Source organism: Cervus canadensis, chromosome 17 (assembly GCF_019320065.1).
Source record: "Cervus canadensis isolate Bull #8, Minnesota chromosome 17, ASM1932006v1, whole genome shotgun sequence".
Taxonomy (NCBI): Eukaryota; Metazoa; Chordata; class Mammalia; order Artiodactyla; family Cervidae; genus Cervus; species Cervus canadensis.
The window spans coordinates 7,961,956-7,989,007 of NC_057402.1; the positions used below are offsets into that span (position 1 = coordinate 7,961,956).

General features: G+C 43.4%; 1 gene segment (V, D, J or C); it reads right to left on the minus strand.

The window, feature by feature from the left end:
- Positions 1-3: 3 nt before the first annotated feature.
- Positions 4-27,033, minus strand: LOC122419713. The segment is given in 4 exon segments: positions 4-14; positions 5,251-5,255; positions 26,566-26,873; positions 26,956-27,033. Coding segments are annotated over 3 exon segments (357 nt in total).
- Positions 27,034-27,052: the final 19 nt, after the last annotated feature.

Genomic DNA, 27,052 nt, shown 5'->3' on the forward strand with positions numbered 1-27,052 from the left:
GACCATTTCTTCATCTGAAGCAGTTTGAAATCAAGAGTTTCCCTGGAGGTGGGGTGTTCATAAGTACTAACCATGCAGTTAACTTTGTGGACAAAGTAGTCATTTCTGCTGAGAAGCTCGTCTTCCCAGCATGGTTGGCTTGCCCAGTGGGCTGTCCTGCATGATCGTGTGCACAACTGAGTGTCTGCAGGAGCTTGTGAACCTCAGGATCTGCTTCTTGAGTGTGGACACTAAGGACCACAAGGCTAACAATTACTAAGGACAGACAGCGCCTGGGAGCTCCTCAGTGCTCCAACATGCTGGGCAGGTGCCCTGCTCACTCTGCACAGACTCCGTCCTCCTCCAAGTGCTTATTTCTTCCTCTCTGTGTCCCTGCCGTGAGATGGGAGCTCAGGGAACATAGTCCCCACCACAGTGGTGAGAGGACATGCATGGTTTGTGGAGGTAAACCTTCACAGTGAACGGCAGGCAGAGTGTGAGGGCGGCATGGTCAGAGGAAAGCCCCTCCTCAGGAAGCAGGTTCCCTTGAAAACCCCACTGAGAGCAGCTTTCCCGAGCCCAGGGTCTCCGTGTCCTGGACTGAGCCTGAGGTCCTCTGAGTCAGCAGTGCTGGAGAGCAGAGCTCAGGTCCCCCGTCTCCCTGTGGCCCTGAGGCTGTGGCCTCGCACCTGCATCCCGGCTGTGAGCATGTAGACTGGGGATGACGGCCGTCACCGCGTGTCTGGACTTTAGGTGGGTTTTCCGGGGGTGGTGAGTGCTGCCATCAGAGGTGTTATCTCTCCTGGAGCCAGAAGAGACCGGTGTGAGTCCCCATCTCTGACTGACACCCTGTCCGTGTGACCCTGGCCCTCTCCTGCCCTGAGACATCACCCCTTCGCGTCTGGGGCAGGTCAGCTCTTCCTCGGCACAGGGATCTCACCTGAACACTGACTGAGGTAGAACCTACTGTCTATGAAAAGCCCTTTCTGGTCTGGCTTTGGCGATAGCAGTTCTGCACCAGCATGTCTTCTGTACCGGATCCTGTTTCCCGACACCTGAATGTGCTCTGGGGAGAGGTCCCTCCTCACTCTGCCTCAGAGTGTGTGGCGTCACTTGTCCCAGATGGCATGCACCGTGATGAGGACTCCTGTCCTGGATCAGGACCTGATCCAGGTGACCCTGGAATTGTGGGCCTCTGGCTTCCAGGTCACTGAGCTTCTGAGGGATGAGAATGTGTCCTCATCCCTCGGATCAACACCTTCGTCCCTCATCAAAGCCAGTGGGGTCTTGTGTGCATCAACTAGCAGGCTTTCCTCTCCTCCACTTTCTCTGATCTTGTGATTCCATTGGACCACCTGTAAAATCCAAATATGCTTCTCACCTCACGGGACTGGAAGACTGCAGACCACATCCCCAAATCCACCTCCAGTTGGTCTATTATGGGGTTTAGTTTATGGCATTAGAATGGGAATCCCCAGAGAATCCCCAACAATTCCTAAGCCTTGAGCAATCAAATGCTGGTACCCACTCTGACCTGTTGAGTTCAGGGCTTTCTGGATTATGTTGTCTAGTAGCTTTGTGTGGAGTCTTTAGGGTTTTCTATCTATACCGTTATGTATTCTGCATATAAAGACAATTTCACCTCTAAAATCTATGGTAGCACAACAGTTCTAAGAAGAAAGTTGATAACAATACAGGTCTTCCTGAAGAAACTGGAAGTAAACAACCTAACTTACTCCCTAAAGGAATTAGAGAAAAGAAGATCAAGCAAAGCCCAGAGACAGTAGAAGGAAGGAAAGAACAAAAACCAGAGAAGAAATCAGTAATATTGAGATGAATATAGACATACACACACAACAAACAATGAAAAGGATAAGTGAAATCAAAAACTCGTTTGTTGGGATTTTTTGCAAAGACAAACAGTATCATAAATCTTTACCAAGGTTCACCAAAGAGAAGAAAGAAAGTACTGGAATAAAATGAGAAATAGAAGAGGAGACACAGTATCAGACAACTAATACCACAGAGATCCAAAAAAGTCACGTGGGATTGTTACAAACAGTTGTGTGCCAGCAAATTGGACAACCTAGATGAAATGGACAAATTTGTAAACTGCAAAACCTTCAAAACTGAGTCAAGATGGAACAGACAACTTGAAAAGACTGATCATTTGTGTCTAAGTTGAATTGTATAATCATCATTTCAAAAAGTTCCAGGAACAGTACAGGAACAGACAATTTCCCTTGGGAATTCTACAAAACATACCTTTGAGGAATTTAAATGCAAAAATTCTCAACAAAGTATTAGTAAATTAAATTCAACAATGTATAGAAAGGATCCTACATCATCATATATTGTCTTTTACTTGAGGGTCATGGTTCAACATCTGTCAGGAAGCATTTAACAGGAGGTTTTCTGTGTGCTGTTTTGGATCTCTCGAGTCCTCTGTTCCTTATTGATTACTGAATATTCAGGAATTAAGAGTGGGGCAAGCCTTTCCTGGGGCTGAGGAATCCAGGCATTTCCTTCCGTAGTTTTTCAATATGGTGATAAGTACCCTCTTCCTTCTTATGAACCTTATGGTAAAAGTGATTGTTTACAACTCTCTCTCTTTAATATGGATTGCCTTATGTTTTGTAAGTCTGGAATTTTAATCTTTATCTTTGCTGAGAATAACTACCTTGTAAGACAATATATATGCCCACACCATGTTGATTAAAACACCTTTGCTCCATCAGAGCTGGGGTCCCCGTGTCTGTTTGTCTGCCTTTCTTTCTTTATTTCTCTCTCTCTCTCTCTCTCTCTCTCTATTTCTGGCTGATTCCCTGGAACGCAAAAGCTGGCTGCACAACCCAGGGAATATTAGCCTTTTTCTTTTGTTCATTCTCTCATCGTCGACTCCAGACCACCAGGTTCTGGTCCAATACAGGACCAACAAACATCCAAAATGACCTATATGATAAACCACATACATATTGATAATTATCTTAAATGTAAACTGATTAATGCTCCACCAAAAGATATGGACCTTGCTGATGAAACAAAAACAAGACCCATGCAATGCTGTCTAGAAGAGACCCCCTCAGACCTACGGACAGAAACAGATGGAAACTGAGAGGATGGACAGGATATTCCACGTAAATGGAAAGGAAACTGGGGTAGCAAGTCTCATACCAGATAAAATAGACTCTAGAGTACTGTTACAGGAGCCAAGGAAGGACACAATAATCTGAGAATCAGTCCAAGAGAAAGACACAGCGCTTGCGAATACACATGTGCCCAACATAGGGTTAGAGCCTCAGACTCCACTAGCAGGAGACAGGCTGGTGAAAGTGCTCGGCTTCAAACATGGACCACCTTCCACGAAAGGGAAAGGAAAGTGAGGGGGCAGATCAACAGGCCCAGAGGCCGGAACAGGAGCCAAAGATTATTCCCAGACCTTGAAGCTTAGTAGAGTTTGCCTCAAAGGACTTAAAACAGTTTCTGTGGGAGAAGGTGAGGGTGGGATGTTTCAAAAGAACAGCATGTATACTATCTATGGTGAAACAGATCACCAGCCCAGGTGGGATGCATGAGACAAGTGCTCGGGCCTGGTGCACTGGGAAGACCCAGAGGAATCGGGTGGAGAGGGAGGTGGGAGGGGGATCGGGATGGGGAATAAGTGTAAATCTATGGCTGATTCATATCAATGTATGACAAAACCCACTGAAATGTTGTCAAGTAATTAGCCTCCAACTAATAAAAAAACAAAAAAACAAAAAAAACAGTTTCCGGGCCCAGTGGGGCTTCCCAGGTGGCTCATCGGTGAAGAATCTTTCTGCAATGCAGGATACACAGGAGACTCTGCTTTGATCCTGGGTTGGGAAGATCTCCTGGAGGAGAGTATGGCAACCACTCCAGTGTTCTTGCCTGGAGAACCCCATGAGCAGAGAGGCCTGGTGGGCTAGAGTCAATAGGGTCACAAAGAGTCCGACATGACTGAGGTGACCACGCACACACACGCACTGGGGCCAGGGATCCTTTCTGACTTTCATTTATCCTTTTTACAGAAGGAAAATGTTTGTAGCTGAGATATGCCTGTCTTAGAGTTGTATTTTAGGATGCAGATCGTCACCCATAGCTGAGGTAGAGGATTAGATTTGGGACTTGTGGTTGATGGCATTTAGACCAAATTTGCTCTGTATTCTCTAAGCGTTGACATTTTAGAGGCCTGCTGGGATTTGCTAAGTGTAATGAGCCTGGAGGATGAACACGAGGATTTGCAGGGCTGAAGGTGGACTGTGTGTGTTTGAATCATTCATGGAGTCTATGAATGTCATCTCCCATGGCATAATGGACTTTGGAAAATATGAGTAATTTAGAGGTCTAGGAATTTTGAATATTCCTAGATTAGGATGTGGTTACAGTGGAAACAACAACCTTGTTCGTCAGAGGGAGGCCAAGGGCATCAGACCCTGGGAGGAGTGACCACTGATGGAAGGTGCTTTGCTGGGCTGTGCAGATGAAAGGAGTGGCTGAGAGCCAGGGATGCAGGCAGTGAAGTTCTAAACTGGACATGGCAAAGAAGCAGATTGTCCCTGACTTCATCCTTTCAGAGTGCATACAAGCTCGGGTGGGTGGTCTGTAAACAAGCCTTTATTTCCCGCAATGCTAGAGGCTTGACGCCCCAGGTCAGGGCACCAGTGAGGCTGCCTTCTGGTGAGGGTCCCCTTCCTGGTTCACACCAGGCACCTTCCTTTGGGGTCCCCACCAGGCAGAGGGGGGCAAGCATGTTCTCTGGGGATTCTTAGAGCAAATTGAACCCCATTTATGGAGACTTCACTCTCATGACCTAAGCACCGGACAAAGACCCCGATTCTAATATCATTATCCTAGGTGCACAGGAATTCCAAACATGAATTCTGGGGGCACAGAAGCATTCAGACCACAGCGCTCCGTGAGAGACTGAGGTGTGTGTGGTCCTGCCACACCTGGATTCCAATCCAGTGAAACTGATTTCAGACTCTGACCTGTGGAGTGAAAGGGAATGCGTGTGTGTTGATTGGAGCCCTGCATGTGCAGGAACTGGAACCATGGTCAGCAGAGTAACATGGACCAGAACGTGAGTCACGTTACCCAGTGTCTCCCCCATGGCTCCCTCTTACGTGGGGACCACAAGCACTGCAGGTCACCGTCCCCAGGAGGAGGTTCCTCAGGAAACTGTAACAAAGTTTATTTCCTTGGCCTCCAAAATCACTGCAGATGGTGACTACAGATATGAAATTAAAGGACACTTACTCCTTGGAAGAAAAGCTATGACCAACCTAGAAAGCATTTTAAAAAGCAGAGACATTTCTTTTTTTTTTTCCATGTATTTTTATTAGTTGGAGGCTAATGACTTTACAATATTGTAGTGGTTTTTGAGACATTTCTTTCCCGATAAAAGTCCATCTAGTCAAAGCTATGGTTTTGAAGTAGTCCTGTGTGGATGTCCGAGTTGGACTATAAAGAAAACTGAGTGTCAAAGAGTTGATGATTTTGAACTATGGTGATGGAGAAGCCTCTTGTGAGCCCCTTGGACTGCAAGGAGATCCAACCAGCCAATCCAAGGGGAAATCATTCCTGAATATTCAGTGGAAGTGCTGATCCTGAAGCTGAAGCTCCCATACTTTGGCCACCTGATGTGAATAACTGACTCGTTGGAAGAGACCCTGATGCTGGGAAAAGCTGAAGGCAGCAGGAGAAGGGGACGACAGAGGATGTGATGGTTGGATGGCATGACCAGCTCGATGGATGTGAGTTTGAGCAAGCGCCAGAAGTTGGTGATGGGACAAGGAAGCCTGGCATGCTGCCGTCTGTGGGGTCACAAAGGGTCAGACATGACTGAGCACCGAACTGAACTGAAACAGACATAAAACACCTTGCTAAAAAAGAGTGAGGGGGCATTCTTTCTGCCCCCTTTTGATGTCTATGTCAGAAGCTGTCCCTATGTTTTTTATACTTTAATAAATCCCTGTTACACAAAACCTGCAAGGGATCTAGCCTTGTCTCTGGCCCCAGATTGAAATGTGCTCCTCTGAAGGTCATGAATCCTGGTGTAGCTCTTGGCTCACAGCAGCAAACCCTCACAAACAGTGAGTGGGGCTCGGGTTGAAACTGAGGTGTGTGCAGGACAGAGTGTGGGCACGAAATAGGAGCCCTGTTGTTGGTCTGCTCATAGAGTTATGGCTCTGGCTGCCAGAGTTTAGCAAATTTGTGGGCCTGTTCAGAGAAGCAGGGCTGACATTTGGGCTGATTACAGCTACTCCCAAAAGAGGTGCAGGAAGATGGCTTTAGCACATTACCCAGCCAGCAGGTCAAGAGACTGGGACTGTGCATGCCTGCTTGAGGTACCTCTGAGTCAATTACAGGGATTCCTACAATGCATTCAGCCCCTCCGGGAAGCGCCAGCAACAGTGAACTCAGAGGATGCACACACTAGGAGACAGGCAGGATTGCAAAATAACACATCATGGCAGACAGCTCATGGGAAACAGCATGCACTGGTTCCTTTCCCAGAGGGAACACACCACAACTTAGGTCTGGATCTGGGGGATTCTACTCCAACACTGGAGAGGATACCCTGCCCCCAACAGGGCTATGGCAGCCACAGAGCCAAAAGGAGCCCTGTTGAACATCCAGCAAGGCTCTTGTTGCCACAACTTCCTGTCAAAGGGACACACTTTGACAGGAACACACTCCTATCAAAGGAACAAGGGGCAGCGCATCATGAGGAAAGATGCGGAAAGCATCCATAGAAAAACAGCCCTCACACCATAAATATTGGTCTCTCACAATCTATACATGCTCACCTCTTCATAAACATAACCCTTAGAGATCACAGCAGAAAACCGTTTGAACTAAATTCACAAGTAACGTGAAAAAGCAGAGAAACAATTCCCAATTACTATAACTGAGAGAAATCTCCTGAAAGAACCAATGAAGCAGACTCATCCAGTCTACCAGACCCCAAGTTCAAACAAGTGGTGACAAAAACTCTAAGGGAATTAAGAAAGACTATTGATAAAAAATGTGGGTCACTCATTAGAAACTAGAAAGAGAGCCAATCAGAAGTAGACAGCTTAATCACGAAGATAAAAACTGAATCTCAAGGTAGTGAATAGCAAACTAAATCATTCAGAAGATCACATTTGTGATCTGGAAGGTGGAATAATGGAAACCAGCCAATCAAAACAGCAAAACGACTCCCCCCCACCACTCCCCGCCCCCGCCAAAGATGAAACAACACGTGAGATATTTGGGATAATGAAATGCATGCCAACTTATGCATAATGCAATCCCAGATTATGAAGAAAGAGAATAGGAAATTGAAAATGTATTCAAAGAAACTATGACTGAATACTTGGAAAACCTAAAGGAGAAAACATATACCTAGGCACAGGAAGCACAAAGAGTCTTGAAGAAACTGAATTCAAACAGACCCACTCCAAGACACATCATAATGAGAAGGACTAAAGTTAAAGATAAAGAGAGGATCCTGACAGCACAAGAGATGACAGTCAGTTGCCAGGCAACTGAGAAGGCTATCAGCTGATTTTTCTATAGAAACTCTGCAGGTCAGAAGGGAGTGAAAGTCAGCAGCCTCTGTCCACAAGATTATTATGTAGAAGAGAAAGAGAGATAAAAAACTTTTCAGACAGGCAAAAAATGAAAGAAAAAAATACAGCAGTACTAAAATGTTCATAAATATTAATTTTTCTGTAAACAAAAAAGAAGCAACAACTTATAGGAAAAAGCAAATCAGACTAGGAAAGGCAAATCCATAAAAGGTTTGAAAAATCTCTTAAATATGACAGTATACATAATTTAAAAATTAGAATATGTGACAGTGATTATAAGTACTACAAAGAGCAAAAAGATATACACGAAGATATAAGGTAGGACATCAAAATAAAAATTAAATGTGAGGAAGGAGAGTAAGAAAACACACATCTTTTAGGATATGCTTGAGTTTATATGACTACCGGTCTAAATATAATAGATATGTTTATGGGATAGCATACTAGAAAACCATGAATGCTGCAAATCAAAAACATCATGGATTGACAGATATCAAAAAGAAAGAACAAAATGATAATGCAAAACAAAATTAACAAACCACAAAAGAAAAAAAGAGATGAAAGCACCATAGAAAAATAGAAAATCAACCCAAAAAGCAAGATTTAAAATGACAATGAAAGTGAAAGTGTAAGTCGCTCAGTCATGTCCAACTCTTTGCGACCCCATGGACAATTCTCTAGGCCAGAATACTGGAGTGGGTAGCCTTTCCCTTCTCCAGAGGATCTCCCCAACCCAGGGATTGAATCCAGGTCTCCCGCAATGCAGGTGGATTCTTTACCAGCTGAGTCACAAAGGAAGCTGTAAAATGACAATACTTATCACCAATTACTTTAGTTGTCAATGAACTAAGTTCTCTCATCAAAAAACGTAGAAGCGGATCAGATAATAGAATAAGAGCCTATAATAGACTGCACCCACTAGACCCATTTTAAGTTGAGAGACACATAGATCGAATAACAAAGAATTAAGAAAGCTTTTTCTTGCAGATCTTAATGGGAAGAAAGCAGGTGCAGCAACATTCCTATCAGACAAATAGACTATAACCAAAGTGCCTTAGGAAAGACAAAGAAGAACACTATGCAATGATAAAAGAATAAAAAAATGAGAATATGAAACACTTTAACATATATGCATACAATATAGGGGCATCTACATATATAAAGCAAATACTGCCAGACACAAAGGGAGAAATTAGTTGCAATGCAATAATAAGAGGAGATTTTTACACCCCACCAACATCAACCCACAGATCATTCAGAGAGAAAATCAATAATGCAACAGATATCCTGAAAAATATGATAGACCAAGTCCAACTTGACTTTTCTTTTTTTTTAGGCATTAAACACACACACACAGACTAAGCAGAGCAGAGTACACATTCTCACAGAGTGTTTGTGGACGTTAGAGGTTGTGGAGAGCGTGTGCCCATCAGACCCAGAAACAACACAGCCAGAAATGTCCCTGAGGACAGCCGGGAACTGGGAGCTGAAGGAACTTGTTGACTCAAGGGGAAGCACCTGCCCAGTCACCCTGGATCTGTCACTGGTCTTGGGCTCTGAGCACCGCCTGCGTCCTTGCAGGGAGGTGTGTGTCTGGACTCACACTGAATCCCCCTCTCTGTGTCTTTCACACGGTAATACACGGCTGTGTCCTCGGTGGTCACAGAACTCAGAAGAAGGGAAAACTGGTTCTTATATCCCATCCATTCCACCCTCTTCCATGGAGCCTGGAAAATCTAGTCTCATTACAAACACTGGTGATGGTATGCCCACCAGTTCAGCGTTTCTTTGCCAGCCACCTCCCTTCTCTTGTGATTGTCACTTCACAGTCATTCCTGGAAAATGCTTGTTTATAACAGAGAGTGTGGCCAACAGCTAGTCTGCAAGAGACAAAAAGAAATGAATTTCAGCTCTGTGCTCCTGATGGGCAGGAGATATACCAACTGGTGAAGATGTAGCAGTTTCTGGCACAGATGTCTTTCTCAGTGACCTGCTGAGTAATTGCAGGAGAAAACACACAAAGTAGCAGGGAGGCTAAGACCAGCGTTGACCTGAACCAAGGAGACTGCCAGTTAGTTATTTCAGAAAATTAAGCTTCTTGGGAATCAACAAAGAATTGCAATTTGGGGTCTGCAACAACGGGAAACACAAGAAAACTTCCAGCAGTGATGCAGAAGTAAATATTTATTGAGAGAAAAGGAAGTTTTGAGGGCTATAGCGTACCCAGAGACCGTGCTTTTTCACCAGCTTATTTTGACAATCTCTTATTGAGTGAGTTTTTGTAAGGAAAATAGAGGCGTTGTCCTTTCTGTCGGTTTCTGCTATCATTGTCAGGCATAAGCGCTCCCCCTTCTGGTCTTCTAGTTGGACAAAGTTGAAGTTCCTGTTTGTTTTATCTTATTTATTTTATTAACTTTTTTCCACTTCCCCCTTTTGCTTCAGATTTTCTCTGGAAGTTTACCTGATCAATAGATTTTCCAGTTTCAGTGGCTGTTTCTGAAAGCCAGTAAGGACCTTTCCTGGCTGTAGTGCTCTATTGATGGGAAAAAGTTCACAATTTGGACTCTCTCTGGTGAAGTTGAAGTCATTTTTATGACAATATATTTTGTATATATTAATATTGTTTGAAAAATTACAGGTAAAAGAATTCTACACCCAAAGTAAATGAAATTTTTGATATATGCATCATGTGTTTTAAATCTATTTGTTACCTGTGAGCTAAACTATCATTCCAAAGCAAAATTCTGAAGCAGTTATTTTCTATACACCCACAGGGGCAAAGTTGTAAATATTAAGACAATAACGTCTGCTTTGGCCCAGCCTTGTTCCTCATGATTCCGGTTGGACCAAACCAGAGCTGGGCTTCAGGCTGCACTTTCCATGCAGACAATGTAGAGCTCCCTCCCTAGTCCCAGGTCTCCTCCAAGACCTCCCCAACCCCGTTCTCCTGTTGGGTCCATGCTCAGCTCCCTCACTGCTCATATCCCAAAAATACACATAGAGGAGTGTGTACTGGTGTCTCTGAGTGCACAGAACTTCAGAGGGTTTTTGTATTTCACTTTACCACTTAGAGTAATTTAAGCCCAGCAATATGCCTTCTGCAGTTCAGCATTTTAGTGACATTTGACCAGACACCAGGTCTTTCTAATGGTTTATTCTTTCTTTCTCTCCTTTCTTTCTGTGGCAGCATTGTGTCCTAGTTGTCACGTGGCTCTCCAATTCAATGTGCGGGTTCTCCACTTGCAGGGTGGGCTCTGCTTTCTAGCTGCGGTGTGCAGGCTTCGTCGCCCCTTGGCATGTGGGATGTTACCTTTGTGACCGGGGATGCACTTATATCCCCTGCGTTGGAAGGCAGACTCTTAGCCACTGGACTACCAAGAAGTCCTCAGATATGAGGTTTTAATTCAGAGTTCCTCATCGTTATCAATATTTGAGGCTAGATATTCCTGTGCTGTGGGTGCTGTCCTGTGCATTGTAGGATGTCTGGAAGCACCAATGGACTTTCCCAACTAGATTACTAGGTACTTATAGCACCTCTCCCATGTGTTAGAAACAATCTTGCCTTCAAACTTTGACAAATGTACCCTGGGGGACAATATCACTCTGGTGATACCTTGACATCATTTCCATATGTACAACATTAGTCTGACTGCTCATGTGAAAAATGTTGCCTTAAACAGGACAGGATTGGACTCCAGAAAAACAGGACTTGCAGATCTTTGTGATAGTGGAGGAAAGATTTGAAGTTCAACAGTAGAACCATTCATGCCATGAAATGTTTATAAATTGTATGGTTTATATACCAATTTATAAACTTATTTTATTAGATACTAGATAACTAATAACTTGGGTGGTCACCTAAATTTAAAAACAAGTTGTCATGAAGAAGTAATTCTATGCAGCTGGTTCTATGATTGATGGGGCAACACAGGCCTGACTGAATCCATGAAAAACGACTCCAGTTCAGAAATACTTGGGGAAGGAGAAACTCTGAGACACCCACTTCACAGACATCACCCCATAATTCCACATGCCTCAGACCTGAGAGATGCTCACAGATGGGAGATGCCAGCAAGAAGAGAAACAAACAGAATAACTTCATGTGCTTTTTGATTAAACATTTGACTTTCAGAGAATTATGGCAGTGAAGACAGAAAAAAAACACTGACTTTGAATGTGACAAGGACCACTTGACTATATAAATCAGGCTTTTTGAAATACTTTACTGTGTCCATCTTTGCCTGGTTTTATCAAGACACCTGAAAAGTCGGGTTAGTGAGAATTCTTACCCTTGACTTCTGATCACCCTCAATCTTTAATGCAACCCTTTATACCTGCTCTCTTCCAGGTGATATATGATTGTATGATCGCCTTTACCAAGAATTCTCTGGAGACAGTGCAGCTAGATACCCCTGAACTGGAAGTCTTCTCATAGTCATTTCCCATCTAGTCTGCTTACCAGTGTTTTTTGGCCATAAATCTCTGTCTTACCATCTATATTTGGCACTGAGCGAAGTTTCAAGGCTGCCTCAAATAACAAAAGTGAGATTTGCAATCCTTGTCTCAAAGTCATATTCATATTTGACGTTAGTTTCAAGATCACATCCCCAGAAGTATAATTTGTACATGAATGAAGCTTATCTGTCATTGATGTTTTCTACTTAAGTCAGCACACAGCATCATGTGTTAAGGACTCTAGTCTGTACTTCAGGATATGATGGGACTGCTATAAACAGGCAAACTGTCAAGTAATAGCATGACAATTTAAAAAAACATGACATTAGTTGACCACAAAAGGCACTAATTTACACAATAGGAGTTGAAACAAGAAGGCATAGATTTGAGTGACTTCAGGAGGAAATGTATGTGTGATTTGGGGTGGTTTTAGTACTGGCCGCATTGTAAACGTCCATGAAAAACAGTCAATAAAATAAGCATTTTCCTTTCGGGAGGCAAATACCGAGTGCCTGAATTTAAAAACATGGAATCCGTGAGCAATGAGGTCATTGCATGTGTGGTATTGGGCCCTCTGTCATCAGAGCCTATCCCACTGCAAGCTGAAGGATTCAGACACTTTGTGCCCTTGACAGAAAGCTGCAGGCAGCGGCTCTTCCTTTCACATCTGCAAAAACAAAGAATAGCAGTAGCTTCTACATGTTTTACAATCCCCTGGGCCTTCTCAGGACAGTCACCAGGTTCAAGAATTTCTTGATAACTTTGATAACTATGATACCTTTGAACTTTGAACTATGATAACTATGAACTTTGATAACTACGGTGTTGTTGGAACTCCTTCAAGAAATAGAAGAAAATTCATAAATAACAATATCGTTTTCTGGAAGAAAAACAAACCGCAGTAACGACAGACTAGCATAGAGCAGAGGGCCTCTGGTAGAGATGAGGGCAGGAGAGTTAAGGCGGGGGTTCTAACCACAAACTCCCCCAGCCCCCGTGCAGCTGCTCCTGGGCTCAGCATTGTACTCGGTGGGTCCTGAGTGCCCCCTGGTGGTCACGGAGCCCCAGGCAGGGAGGCTGGTGTCTGGGCTCACGCTGCCTCCCCCGCACTGTGTGTCTTGCGCGGTGATACATGGCCGTGTCCTCTGCTCTCAGGTTGTTCCTTTGCAGAGAGCTGTGTTCTTGGAACTGTCTCTGGAATTGGTGAATCGGCCCTTCACAGAGTCTGCATGGTAGGTGCTGCCACTACCAGGATAGATAGATCCAACTTACTCCAGGCCCTCCCTTGGATGCTGGCGGGCCCAGGCCATGCAGTAATGACTGAAGGTGTGTTCAAAGGCTGCACAGGAGAGTCTCAGTCACCCCTCCCCTCTCCGCGCTGCACCAAGCAGACTCCACCAGCTCTTCCTCACACAGGACACCTGCAAACTCGGAGACATCCTGGTCACGAGGCTGTCACACACCCACTGATTCCCTCACTCACATCCACTGCCATCCTCGGGATCTCTTGTTCTCCATCAATCACCTTGTAAAATCACGACAAGGACAACCCCGCCCAGTCCAAAGTCCATGCTGAGTGGTCTGTGTGCAGTCCTGATCCCTGAATGGGAGCACCTGGATCCCGGGGCTGGGGCTCCACTCCCAGAGCTGCAGGGTCAGGGCTGGGCAGGTTTTCATCAGCAGAGGGAGGATGCTATTTGCTTGTCTCCTGACTATGTAGCTGGATGTGGGTTTGGACACTGACAGAGGAGGAAGTGCCCCATTGCACCTGTGAGTATACTGGGTAGTGCGTTGGCTGCTACAAGATTTGGCAAGATATTGTTCTATTACGTGGCCATATCTTGGGAGAACTTCAAAGCTCATCATATTTTTTCATTTTTGCACACATAAATAAATAAAGCACTTAGGTTTGAATGTTAATGCATTTACATGGATCACATGTAAAATCACAAGCAGAATCATCAAGGACTGTGCAATGTATCCAAGAGGCTGTATCTGGTAGGTGTGAGCCCTAGTGCCTGGGCTTGTGATACTCACCCTGGACCAAAGTTTTCCCCTGAACCTGCTCCATGACAGAGTGGGATATGCCTAGTGAGGTCTGCAGGACCCTTTCTTGTAGTGAGAACATGTGAGAGCCTGTTGCATTCTAGTGTTTCCTGGAGAATGTCTGGTGACCCAGGGTTCACACAGGTGCATTTTCAGGACATTTGCATTTGAATATATGATATACCTGCTCATCCAGACAATCACAACAGTGAGCAAACCCTTCTCACCAAATGTCCCCCTCTGGACCCTCTGTGAGTCCTCTTCCCTTGCCCCCCACTCCCTCCTCCTACCCCATATCAGGTGAGTCATCATGCTCATGACCTCACCTCACATTTTTTTTTTTCTGGAATTTAATGAGTGGGATGTGCAGCATGCACTTTAGTGGACGGAAGACACCGAGTGTGGGAACAAGAGTTATCCTGACACCTTCAACCATTCCTGATGAGAAATATGAGTCTGGATGGGGATGTGACAGAGAACTCAGTTGGAAATTAAAATCGTTTGTAGACCACTTGTTTTCTTCTCTATGTTCCTAAAGAATCCCGTAAAATCAAGTTTTCTTATATAACATGCGTGCAGTGTGCTGGCCCATCTGGGATTCCTGTTGAGGTCTATCTTCTGAGTCTGACTGGAAGAGACTCCCTGTGTTCCCTGGCCCTCCTCAGGTGTCACCTGGTGACACTGACAGTCGTTTCTCCCTCCACAGGTGATCCTGTGGCCTTGGTGAGGTGAGAACGTTTCCTCATGACCCTGTGGCCTTTGGTGAGGTGAGGACATGTCCTCATGACCCTGTGGCCTTTGGTGAGGTGAGAACGTGTCCTCATGACCCCGTGCCTTTGGTGAGGTGAGAACGTGTCCTCATGACCCTGTGGCCTTTGGTGAGGTGAGAACGTGTCCTCATGACCCTTTGGCCGTGGTGAGGTGAGAACGAGTCCTCCTATTATTGCAAAGGTTCTCAATTTGAGTTGTTGGCAATTAGTTATAACTATAGGGGGCTCCATGGAAAATAGAGATGGAGAGGAAACCACAGACTGTGGCAGGAGAGCAGACTCATCCTCCACATGTAGGTGGTGCTGAGGCTGGACCCGGTGCACGCTGAGGGTGCCCTGGGGGTCCTGAGGGCCCTGAGGGCCCTGAAACCAGCCCCTCCTGCCTCCTTGCAGGAAGGTGTGTGTCTGGGCTCACACGCCTGTGTGTCTCACCCAGTAATACATGGCTGTTCCCTTGGTGGCCACAGAGCTCAGTGGCAGAGATCACTGCTTCTTGGATGTGTTCCGGGATATGTTTGTGCGGCTCTCGAGAGACGGTTTGTAGTGAGTGTCCCTGTGTTGTGTATTTCCCCATCCACAGCAGCCCTACCCTGGCACCAGACAGAAAAAGCTACAGTCATGTCCACTGGTGATGGAGTAACCACAGCTATGAATAGCACAGGTGAGGAAATGTGTCCGCTAGAGCTTCACTAGTCCTAGACAGGATCTGCAGCTCCCCCTGAGAGAAGACACCTGGGGACAAGGAGAATCAGGCTTTGTCAGTTACCCCAGTCACAGCCATCCCCACAAACCCATGTCTGACCTGAGACCCTCACCTTGAGGAGCTGTCACCAGGAAGAGGAGAAGACCCCATCTGCTCTGGAAGAAGCCTCATCTTCTTTGCGAACATGCTCTGCCTTCGCTGAGACCTCAGCCCTGCGTGAGGGAGAGCAGTGAGCTCCCACTGCCCAGGGTTGGATTTTACCCTGGGGCTTGAAGAGGAATTTCATTTAATAGCTCTATTAGGCGATGGTCACACTAACCCTGGTCATCCCAGGATCCCCACGGGAGCCTTCTGAATTTACATGGCTGGAAAGTATAGGGTGGGAAAGCATTGGGCCAACCAGATGGGTTGGAGACAGATCCCAGGGCAGGTCCACTTTTCTGAGCCCAGGGTCTCTGTTCTCCATAGCCCCCCTGCTGCCCACCTCCCATCTCAGCTGAGCTCCCCTTCCTCTCAGGTGGAAATGGAAAAGTCCTCCTGAAGACCTCTGTATTTCCCCGTATGAATGATCCAGATAAGCTCAGAATGGAGTGTGGACTTCAAGAAAGTTGAGGTCAGATGGAACCACCTTGACTGACCTCACTAGGCAATTATGTGTGTGTGTTGAGTGATTCAAAAGACTGGCCATACTGTAAATGTCTATCAGTTCAATTCTGTTCAGTGTCTCAGTCATCTCTGACTCTTTGGGACTCCCCGGACTGCAGCAAGTCAGGCTTTCTTGTCCATCAACTACTTCCAGAGTTTTTTCATAATCACATCCATCGAGTTGGTCATGCCATCCAACCATCTCATCATCTGTCATCTCTTCCTACTCCTGCCTTCAATCTTGCCCAGCATCGGGGTCTTCTCCAGTGAGTCGGTTTTCCACATCAGGTGGCCAAAGTATTGGAGTTTCAGCTTCAGAACCAGTCCTTCCAATGAATATCCAGGACTGATTTCCTTTAGGACTGAGTGGTTTGATTTCCTTGCAGTCCAAAAGAGTCTTAACAATCCTTAAGACCATTAAGAGTCTTCTCCAACACCACAGTTCAAAAGCATCAGTTCTTCAGCACAAAGCTTTCTTTATAGTCCAACTCTTCATATCCATATATGACTACTGGAAAAGCCATAGTTTTGACTAGACAGACCATTGTGGGCAAAGTAATGTCTCTGCTTTATAATATGCTGTCTAGTTTGGTCATAGATTTTCTTCCAAGGAGCAAGTGTCTTTTAATTTCATGTCTGCAGTCACCATCAGCAGTGATTTTGAAGCCCCCCCAAATAAATTATTTACTGTTTCCATTGTCTCCCCATCTATTTGCCATGAAGTGATGGGACCAGATGCCACGATCTTAGATTTCAGAATGTTGAGTTTTGGGTCAAGTTTTAGCTCTCCTCTTTCACTTTCATCAAGGGACTCTTTAGTCTTTCTTCACTTTCTGCCATATGGGTGGTGCCATTTGCATATTATGTGTCTGCATGTGTGTGTGTGTATAAAATATCCCTACTTCAATAAAAATTAAATTTAATAGGGAGAGAACAAGATGGCGTAGTGTAGGTGGACGTGGAGCACGTCTCTATCCACCCATACATCAGGAATACACCTTCTGACAAAGAAGTGCATGCAGAACACCTGCTGAGACGGGCAGCGGTACCTGACCAACAGAAAAGATATATAGACCCACGCATAATTTGGTAGGATGAAGGAACTAGGGGGAAAAACAGGAGTGTTCATAGGACTGGACCTGCCCTCGGCGGGTGGGGGAACTGAAGCAGGGGTCTCGTCTCCACCTTGAAGCGGTTGTCTGAGTTGGAGGAGAAACATTTAAGGCTGAGAGTGAAACAGCTGATCTGTGGCAGCCTAAATGGAATAAGAATCAGTCCTTGCCACAGCCATACATATCCTAGACAGGAACGCAGATCCCCTGGAAGGTGCAGTGACTGGGAGCTGGACTTTAGGGACTGTGGATCAATCCCAGGGTGAGGGCTGCTGTTAATGGTCGAGAGACAGGTTGAGGGGATGTGAGGGAGGAGACTGTGGTAAGAAATGCCTGTGGAGGAAAGCTGGGCAGCCCTGGAAGCAAAGTGATGCTGCTGAGTCACGTGTAAGGGATGGAGCCGTCACAATAGCCTCTCTCCCCCCATACACCAGCATTGGCAGCCGAATAATAGAGTGGCCCATCAAATGCCTGATGCACTGAACTACAGAGTAGGACCCCACCCAGGGTGCCCCTTTAAGTGCCTGACACGCTGATCTACAGATTAGGACCCCAGGCAGGGGGCCCCTCTATGTGCCCGACAAGCCAAACAGCAGAGGAAGACCCCGGGTAAGGGAGCCCTCTAAGTGCCTGAATGAGTGGAGCCGTGGAGGAAGACTGGCCAAAGAGGCCTTCTGATCATCAGCTACAAGAGGCTCCAAATGAGACTCTGATAGGGCCATAGCTCCTGCAGCGCGTGCAGCCCATGTCCCTGCACACTTGGTGCTGCCAGGGTCCCCACAAGCCAAGCAGCTGTGCCCCATTCACGCTCAGCTCTCACTGGGGCAGAGCTGCCACAGGCCAACAAGTCTTGCATCTCTGTGCGCAGGGTCGCTTCGTTAGTGCCCAGCTCTTTGTGATCACGCAGTTTGTGGCCTGCCAGGCCTCTCTGTCAGGGAGGGGAGTTCTCCAGGCAAGAATACTGGAACATATTGGTCAATACTGGTTTCATATCCTTCTGGAGCACTATGTTTCCTGCTGCCCTAGCCACCAACTCCCCTGAGTACCTGGTGCTGCCAGACCGGCTGCGATGCAATCAGCTACACCACCTCCACACTTGCCCTCACAGGGGCAAACCCAAGTCCTCCACTGCAGCCTCCGGAGCAAACCCCAGAGGATGACCCAGATGCAGAGGTGGAAATAAAAGCGCAGTTGAAGCCCAGGTGTAGTGTGGCTGAGGAAGAAAACCCGAAACCTTCCCAGCAGCTGCACAAGGTGCAGATTAAACCCACAAGGTCAGCTAGGCAGATTACATTCTCCATGGCTATGGAGTACATAAAAGCTCATTGAGAGTTTCCACAAGAGAAAATGCAGTGGTCTGATAGCTGTGGACACTGGAGGCAAGAACACAGAGGAGCAGAACCAGATAAGAATCTGAGCCGCCCCCACAGCAGGTCCAGAGATGAGCAGTGCTGGAGCGCATCCTCGGGAGGGGTGGCAGACTGTGACTCCTAGCGAGGGAGAAGACTCTGACAGCAGTCCCTCAAGGAAAGCACTTATTATTCTTGTTTTTTGACTTGTTCTGTAGATTCCTTTGGATTCTTTTCTTTTCTTTTTTTTTCCTTCTCGTTTTATTTCCCCCTCCATTGTAGCTGTCAATTTTATTGGCACTATGAAATCTAAGTAAGCTTTTGAGGTTTATTTGTTCCCTTTTTCTCAGTCATATTTTTTATTGGTGTTATAAACTTCTGCCTCTATGTTGGGCTCTAGCAGTTCTGGAGAGTTTTCCTTTGATTTTTTCTCTTTTTTAAATTTAAATTTTTAAAAGCTATTATTATTTTTCTACATTTGTTCCTTTGTTTGCTTTTCCTACTCTTCTTTTCCCCTTGCAGTTAATCTTTAAAGTATAAAAATCTTCATTTACCTCTATTTAACTTTGCACATCTATTCTTTCTTTCTTCTCTTTCTTTCCTTTCCTCTCAAAATATTTGTTAATTTTATTTTCATTGCTGTACCCCCAATTGGCACCTCGCTTAAGTTTTCTTTTCCAGTTTGTGTTTTAGTTAGTTTTGCTCTGATAGACATAATTTTTGGTTTCCTTTGTTCACTCGGTCAATCTATTGTGCTTTATTTTGTTGAACTGATTTTGCTTTTGGATGTATACGTAGCTTTGTATATTCAGTCCCATTTTTTATTGCTGTTATAAACCTCTGCCTCTATGTTGAGCTTTTGCAGTTCCGTGGAGTTTTCCTTTTTTCCCTCTCTTCGTCAATTTAATTTTTTTTAAACTTATTATATTTTTTGTACATTTATTCCTTTGCTTGACTTTCCTACTGTTATTTCCCCCTTGCAGTTAATCTTTAATATATATAAATCTTCTTCATCTACCTCTATTTAACTTTGCTCATCTATTCTTTCTTTCCTTTCCTCTAAACATATTTGTTAGTTTTATTTTCATTGCTTCATTCCCCACTTGGCACCTTGCTTTAGCTTTTCTTCCCCCCACTTTCTGCTTTAATTAGTTTTGTTCTTCTTTGGTAAATATACTTTTTTATTTCCTTTGTTCTCCAGGTCAGTCTATTGTACTTTATTTTTGTTGGACTGTTTTGACTTTGCTCGTGGGTATATATGTATATGTGCATATTCCTTCATTTTGATTATTATTTGCCTGATTTTGCAACTTCCATTTGTCTGTGGTTCATCTTTGGTTTCTCCTTTTTAGATATTTGTTTTAATCTTACCTAATGCCGTAATGAACCACTTGTGGAATTTTTTTTTCCTGACCGGAGATCAAGCCCTGAGCCTTTGGAGTGGGAGCACTGACTCCAAGACCCTAGGTTACCAGAGAACTAACCCTAGGGAGCATCAAAGTGTGAGAACTCACATAAAGGAGACCACTTGAATACAAGACCCACCATAACTCAACCACCAGTAGCACCCTGTACAGGACGCCTCATCTAAACAACAAACAAAACAAAAATACAAACCCAATCATCAGCAGGTAGGATTACAACCTCACTTGACTTTTCCCAGCAGAGGAAAAGCAAACAGATAAACAAAAATTCAGCACAACTCTCACCCTATGCAAAGCTTACACAAACCACTGGGCTAATTTTAGGAGGGCAGAAACCAAAAGGAAGAAAGAATCAATCTTGAAGCCTGAGAAAAGGACAGCTCAAACAGAATAAGTTTAAAAAAATAATGAAAAGGCAGAAAAATACTACACAGATGAAGGAAAAAAACTAGAAACACAGAAATCCAAATAAATGAAGAGGAAATAGGCAAACTACCTGAAAAGGAATTCAGAATAATGATAGTAAAGATGATCAAAAGCCTTGAAAACAAAATGGAGAAAATGCAAGAATCAATTAACAATGATCTAGAAGAACTAAACAATAAACATACAGAGACAAACAACAAAATTACTGAAATTAAAAATACTGTAGAAGGAATCAATAGCAGAATATCTGAAACAGAAGAATAAATCAGTGAGCTGGAAGAGAAAATGGTAGAAAGAATTTCAGAAGAGCAGAATAAAGTAAAAAGAATGAAAAGAACCGAGGACAGTCTCAGATACCTCTGGGACAATATCAAATCCACCAGCATTTGAATTATATGGGTCCCCAAAAAGAAGAGAAAAACAAAGGCTGTGAGAAAATTTTTGAAGAGATTATACTTGAAAATTTCATCAACATGGAAAAGGAAATAGTCGGTCAAGTCCAAGAGATACAAAGAGTCCCATACAGGATAAACCCAAAGAAAAAACATGACAAGACGCATATTAATCAAGCTAGTAAAGACTAAACACAAAGAAAGGATATTAAAAGCAGCAAGGGAGAAGCAACAAGTAATATTCAAGGGAAACCCAATATGCTTAATGACTGATCTTTCAGCAGAAACTCTGCAGGCCAGAAGGGAATGGCAGGGTATATTTAAAGTACTGAAAGGGAAAAATCCACAGTGAAGATTACTGTACCCAGCAAGGATCTCATTCAAAATTGATGGAGAAAAAAAAAATCTTTTCAGACAAGCAGTAGTTAAGAAAAATCAGTACCACCAAACCAATTTTACAACAAATGTTAAAGGGACTTATATAGTCAAGAAATAAAAAAGAAGAAAAAGAACCGACAAAATCAACCCCAAACAATTCAGAAAATGGCAATAGGAACATATATGTCAATAATTACTTTAAATGTAAATGGATTAAGTGCTCCAACCAAAAAAACGCAGTCTGGCTGAATGAATAAAAAAATCAGACCCATATATGTGCTGTCTACAAGAATCCCACTTCAGACCTAAAGACACATGTAGACTGAAAGTGAGAGGATAGAAATATATATTCCATGCAAATGGGAAGCAAAAGAAAGCTGGCAAAGCAATCCTCATGAGAGAGTCAATTCCTAGGCAGGTTGATAAGAAGTCTAGGGGTCCCCATGGAGAGGGGGGTTTGGAATTCTCAAGGAGGAAGAAATTTTCGCCCCCTCTACATTCCTTAGGATTATATAACAATAATGTATCCTGCTTGAAGACAGTCTCTGAAAAAAACCTTCTGGCTAATTCTGTTATCTCAAAATGTAAATCATGGGAGTAGGTCTGCTGAGGTCTTTACAACCTTTAGACATTCTTTTGATTCACTGTAATAACTAATTTGAGAGTATATAATTCCAGTGCTAAGACTAGCAAGGGGGGACTCTTTCTACCCCCTTCTGATGTCTATGTCAGAAGCTTTCTCTATCTCCTTTATACTTTGATAAAACTTTATTACACAAAAGCTCTGAGTGATCCAGCCTCGTCTCTGGCCCTGGATTGAATTCTTCTCCAGAGGCCAAGAACCCCGGTGTCTTTGCATGATTCAGCAACAACCTTTCACTTATATCAGACAAAAGAGACCTTAACATAAAGAAGATTACAAGAGATAAGGAAGGACACTGCATAATGATCAAGGCATCAATCCAGGAGGAAGACATGACAATTGCAAATATCTATGCGCCCAACATAGGAGCACCTCAATACATAAGACAAACACTAACAGACATAAAAGGAGAAATTGAGAGGAACACAATAATAGTAGGAGACTTTAACAGCCTTCTCACACCAAATGGACAGATCATCAAAACAGAAAATTAATAAGGAAACACAAGTCTTAAATGATACATTAATTGAGATGGATCTCATTGATATCTTCAGGATATTCCATCCAAATGCAGAAGAAAACACTTTCTTCTCAAGTGCACATGGAACATTTTCCAGGATAGACCATATCTTGGGTCACAAAACAAACCTCAGTTAATTTAAGAAAATTGAAATCGTATCAAGCATCTTCTCTGACCACAACACTGTGAGTCTAGATATCAGTTACAAGAAAAAAAAAAACAACAACACTGTAAGAAACACAAACTCACGGAGATTAAACAACACATTTCTAAATAACCAACAGGTTACTGAGGAAACAAAAAGAGAAATCAAACAATTTCTAGAAAAAATGACAATGAAAACATGACAACTCAAAATCTATGGGATGCAGCAATAGCAGATCTAAGAGGGAAGTTTATAGCAATGCAATCTTACCTCAAGAAACAAGAAAAACATCAAATAGACAACTGACATTTATACCTAAAACAACTGGGAAAAGAAGAGCAAAAACCCTCCAAATTAGCAGAAGGAAAGAAATCATAAACATAAGAGCAAAAATAAGTGATAAAGAAACTAAAGAAACAAAAGTAAAGATTAATAAAACTAAAAGCTGGTTCTTTGAAAAGAAAAACAAAATTGGCAAGCCTTTAGCCAGACTCATCAAGAAAAAAGAGAGAAGAATCAAGTGTAAACAAAATTAGAAATGAAAAAGGAGAGGTTACAACAGAGAATGCAGAAATACAAAGGATTATAAGAGACTATTATGAACAACTATATGGCAATAAAATGGATAACCTGGAAGAAATGGACAGACTCTTAAAAAAGTTCAGTCTTCAAAGACTGAACCAGGAATAAATAGAAATTATGAACAACCCAATTTCAAGCATTGAAATTGAAGCTGTGTTAAAAATCTCAAAAAAAAAAAAAAAACAACAAACAAACAAACCAGGACCAGATGGCTTCAGATGAGAATTCTGTTAAACATTTAGAGAAGAGCTAATACCTATCCTTCTAAAACTCTTCCCAAAAATTTCAGAGGAAGGAACACTTCCAAACTCATTCTGTGAGGCCACCATCACCCTGATACCAAAACCAGGCAAAGACAACACAAAAAGAAAACTATAGGCCGATATGACTGGTGGACATAAATGCAAAAATCCTCAACAAAATTTTAGAAAATAGAATTTAGCAACACATAAAAAACTCATACACCATGATCAAGTTGGGTTTATTCCAAGAATGCAAGGATTCTTCAATATGTGCAAATAGATCAACGTGATATACCATATTAACAAATTGAAAAAAAAAAACCCATATGATCATCTCAAGAGATGCAGAAAAAAGCCTTTGACAAAATTCAGCACTCATTTATGATTAAAACTCTTAAAAAATGTGCATAGAAGGAACCTACCTCAACATAGTAAAGGCCATATGTGATACGCCTACGGCAAACATTATTCTCAATGTCTCATTATTCTCAAACATATGTCTCAATGTGAGAAACTGAAAACATTCCCCCTAAGATCAGGAATAAGACAAGCATGTCCACTTTCAGCACTGTTACTCAACATGGTTCTGGAAGTCCTAGCTACAGCAATCAGAGAATCAAAAGCAATGAAAGGAATCCAGATGGAAAAAGAAGAAGTAAAGCTCTCACTGTTTGCAGATGACATGATATTGTACAAAGGAAACCCTAAAATTAGTATCAGAAAATTGCTAGAGCTAATTAGTGAATTTAGCAACATTGCATGATACAATATCAATACGCAGAAATCACTTGCATTTCCATATACTAACAATGAAAAATCAGGAAGAGAAATTAAGGAATTGATCCCATTCACCATTGCAACATAAAGACTTAAATATCTAGGAATAAACTTACCTAAGAGGACAAAAGAACTGTCCACAGAAAATTATAAGACACTGAGGAAAGAAATCAAAGATGACATAAACAGATGTAGAGATATTCCATGTTCCAGGGTAGGAAGAATCAATATTGTGAAAATGACAATACTACCAAATGCAATCTACAGATTCAACGTGATCTCTATCAAATGACCAAGGGCATTTTACACAGAACTAGAACAAAAATTCCCCAATTCATATGGAAGCACAAAAGACCCCAAATAGCCAAAGCAGTCTTGTGAAAGAAAAATGGAGCTAGAGGAATGAACCTTCCTGACTTCAGATTACACTACAAAGCTACAGTCATCACGACAGTAGGGTACTGGCACAGGAACAGAAATATAGACCAATGGAGCAAGATAGAAAGCCCAGAAATAAACCCATGCACAACATGGGTACCTTATTTTGGACAAAGGAGGCAAGAATATAGAATGGAGAAAAGACAGCCTCTTCAATAAATGGTGCTGGAAAAACTGGACAGCTACATGCAAATGAATAAAATTGGAACACTTCCTAACACCATAAACAAAGATAATGGGTTAAACATCTAAATATAAGACCAGAAACTATAAAACCCTTTACTGTTTTCCCTATAGAGGAAGACATAGGCAGAACACTCAATGACATAAAAGAAAGCAAGATTCTCTATGACCCACCTCCTAGAGGAATGGAAATAAAACCAAAAGTAAATATGTTGTACCTGATTAAGCTTAAAAGCATTTGCACAGCAAAGGAAACTAGAAGCAAGGTGACAAGACAACTCTCAGAATGGGAGAAAATAATAGCAAATGCAACAACTGACAAAGCATTCATTTCCAAAATATATAAGCAGCACACACAACTCAATTCTAGGAAAACCAACAGCCCGATCAAAAAGTGGCAGAAAGACCTAAACAGGCATTTCTCCAAAGAAGACATACAGAAAGCTAACAAAAGCATGAAAAGATGCACAACATTGCTCATTATTAGAGAAAGCAAATCAAAACCATGATGAGATATCACCTCACACCAGTCAGAATGGCCAGCATCAAAAAATCTACAAACAATAAATGCTGGAGAGGGTGTGGAGAAAAGGGATTGCTCTTGCACTGTTGACGGGAATGTAAATTGATACAGCCACTATGGAAGACGGTATGGAGATTCCTTAAAAAACTAGGATAAAACAACCATATGACCCAGCAATCCCACTCCTAGGCACATACCCTGAGGAAACAAAAATTGAAAGAGACACATGTAATCCATTGTTCTCTGCAGCACTACTTACAATAGCTAGAACCTGGATGCAACCGAGATGTCCATCGACGGATGGATGGATAAAGAAGCTGTGGTACATATACACAATGGGGGATTACTCAGCCATAGAAAGGGACACATTTGAGTCAGTTCTGATGAGGTGGATGAACCTAGAGTCCTTTAGACAGAGTGAAGTAAGTAAGAAAGTGAAAGAGAAATATTGTATTCCAATGCATATATATGGAATCTACAGACATGGTACTGAATAATTAATTAAAGGGCAGCAATGGAGGAAGAGACAGAGAAGATAGATGTATAGCCATGGGATAGGGGAGGAAAGGGTGAGATGTATGTACCATGTACCATGGAAACGTACATTACTTCATGTAAAATATATAGCCAATGGGAATGGCTGTATGACTGAGGAAACTCAAATATGGGCTCTGTATCGACCTATGGTTGGGTTGGGGAGGGAGATGGGAGGGAGGTTCAAAAGGGAGGGGATATATATATATATATGTATGGCTGATTCATGTTGACGTTTGACAGAAAACAACAGAAGTCTGTAAAGCAATTTTCATTCAATTAAAAAATTAATTAATTAAAAAAATGACGGATGGTGACTCAGAGTTGTACTGAGCCTCTTTGAGAAGAAGAAACAGAAAACACACAGTCACTGAGTACTAGATCACATGTGTGTGTTGGTGTGTGATTCACACAAGACATGTGTTAAACACACAGCTATACTGGAAAGAAACATAAAAACTACGTATAGATTAGTGAAAGCAGAATAAGCCACAATAACGGAACAGTGAGGACACAAAAGAGGTTTCCAGGGAATCGCTGGGCGGGATGAGAAAACCAGATTCTACCAGGAGTTCCCTCCCAGCGCCCCCGGGGCACCTGCTCCTGCGCGCAGTCCTGAACGTGGTGGGCCCTGAGCGCCCCCTGGTGGTCCTGGGCGCCCATGCACGGAGGTTTCTGGACTCACTCGGACTTCCCCTCACTGTGTCCTTGGCACAGTAATACACGGCCGTGTCCTCAGGTGTCACGCTGCTCAGTGAGAGAGAGACTTGGCTCTTGGAGGTGTCCCTGGTGATGCTGAGCCGGGATTTCAGGGCTGGCTTATAGCATGTGCTTCCACCACTACTTATTCCACCAACCCACTCCAGCGCCTTCCCTGGAGCCTGGCGGACCCAGCCTACAGCATAGCTGGTTAGTGAGAATCCAGAGACAGCGCAGGTGAGGGAGAGGGTCTGTGAGGGCTTCACCAGGCTGGGTCCCGACTCCTGCAGCTGCACCTGGGACAGGACCCCTGTGGACAGAGAGAAGCACGGTGACTCACGGGCTCAGATGCAGCTTCCCCACGTGCCCATGTCTGATCCAGAGACACTCACCGCTGGGAGCTGACAGCACGAAGAGGAAGGTCCACAGTGGGCTCATCTTCGAGCAGATGAGAGTCACCGCTCCTGAAATCTCTTCAAGCCTGAGGAG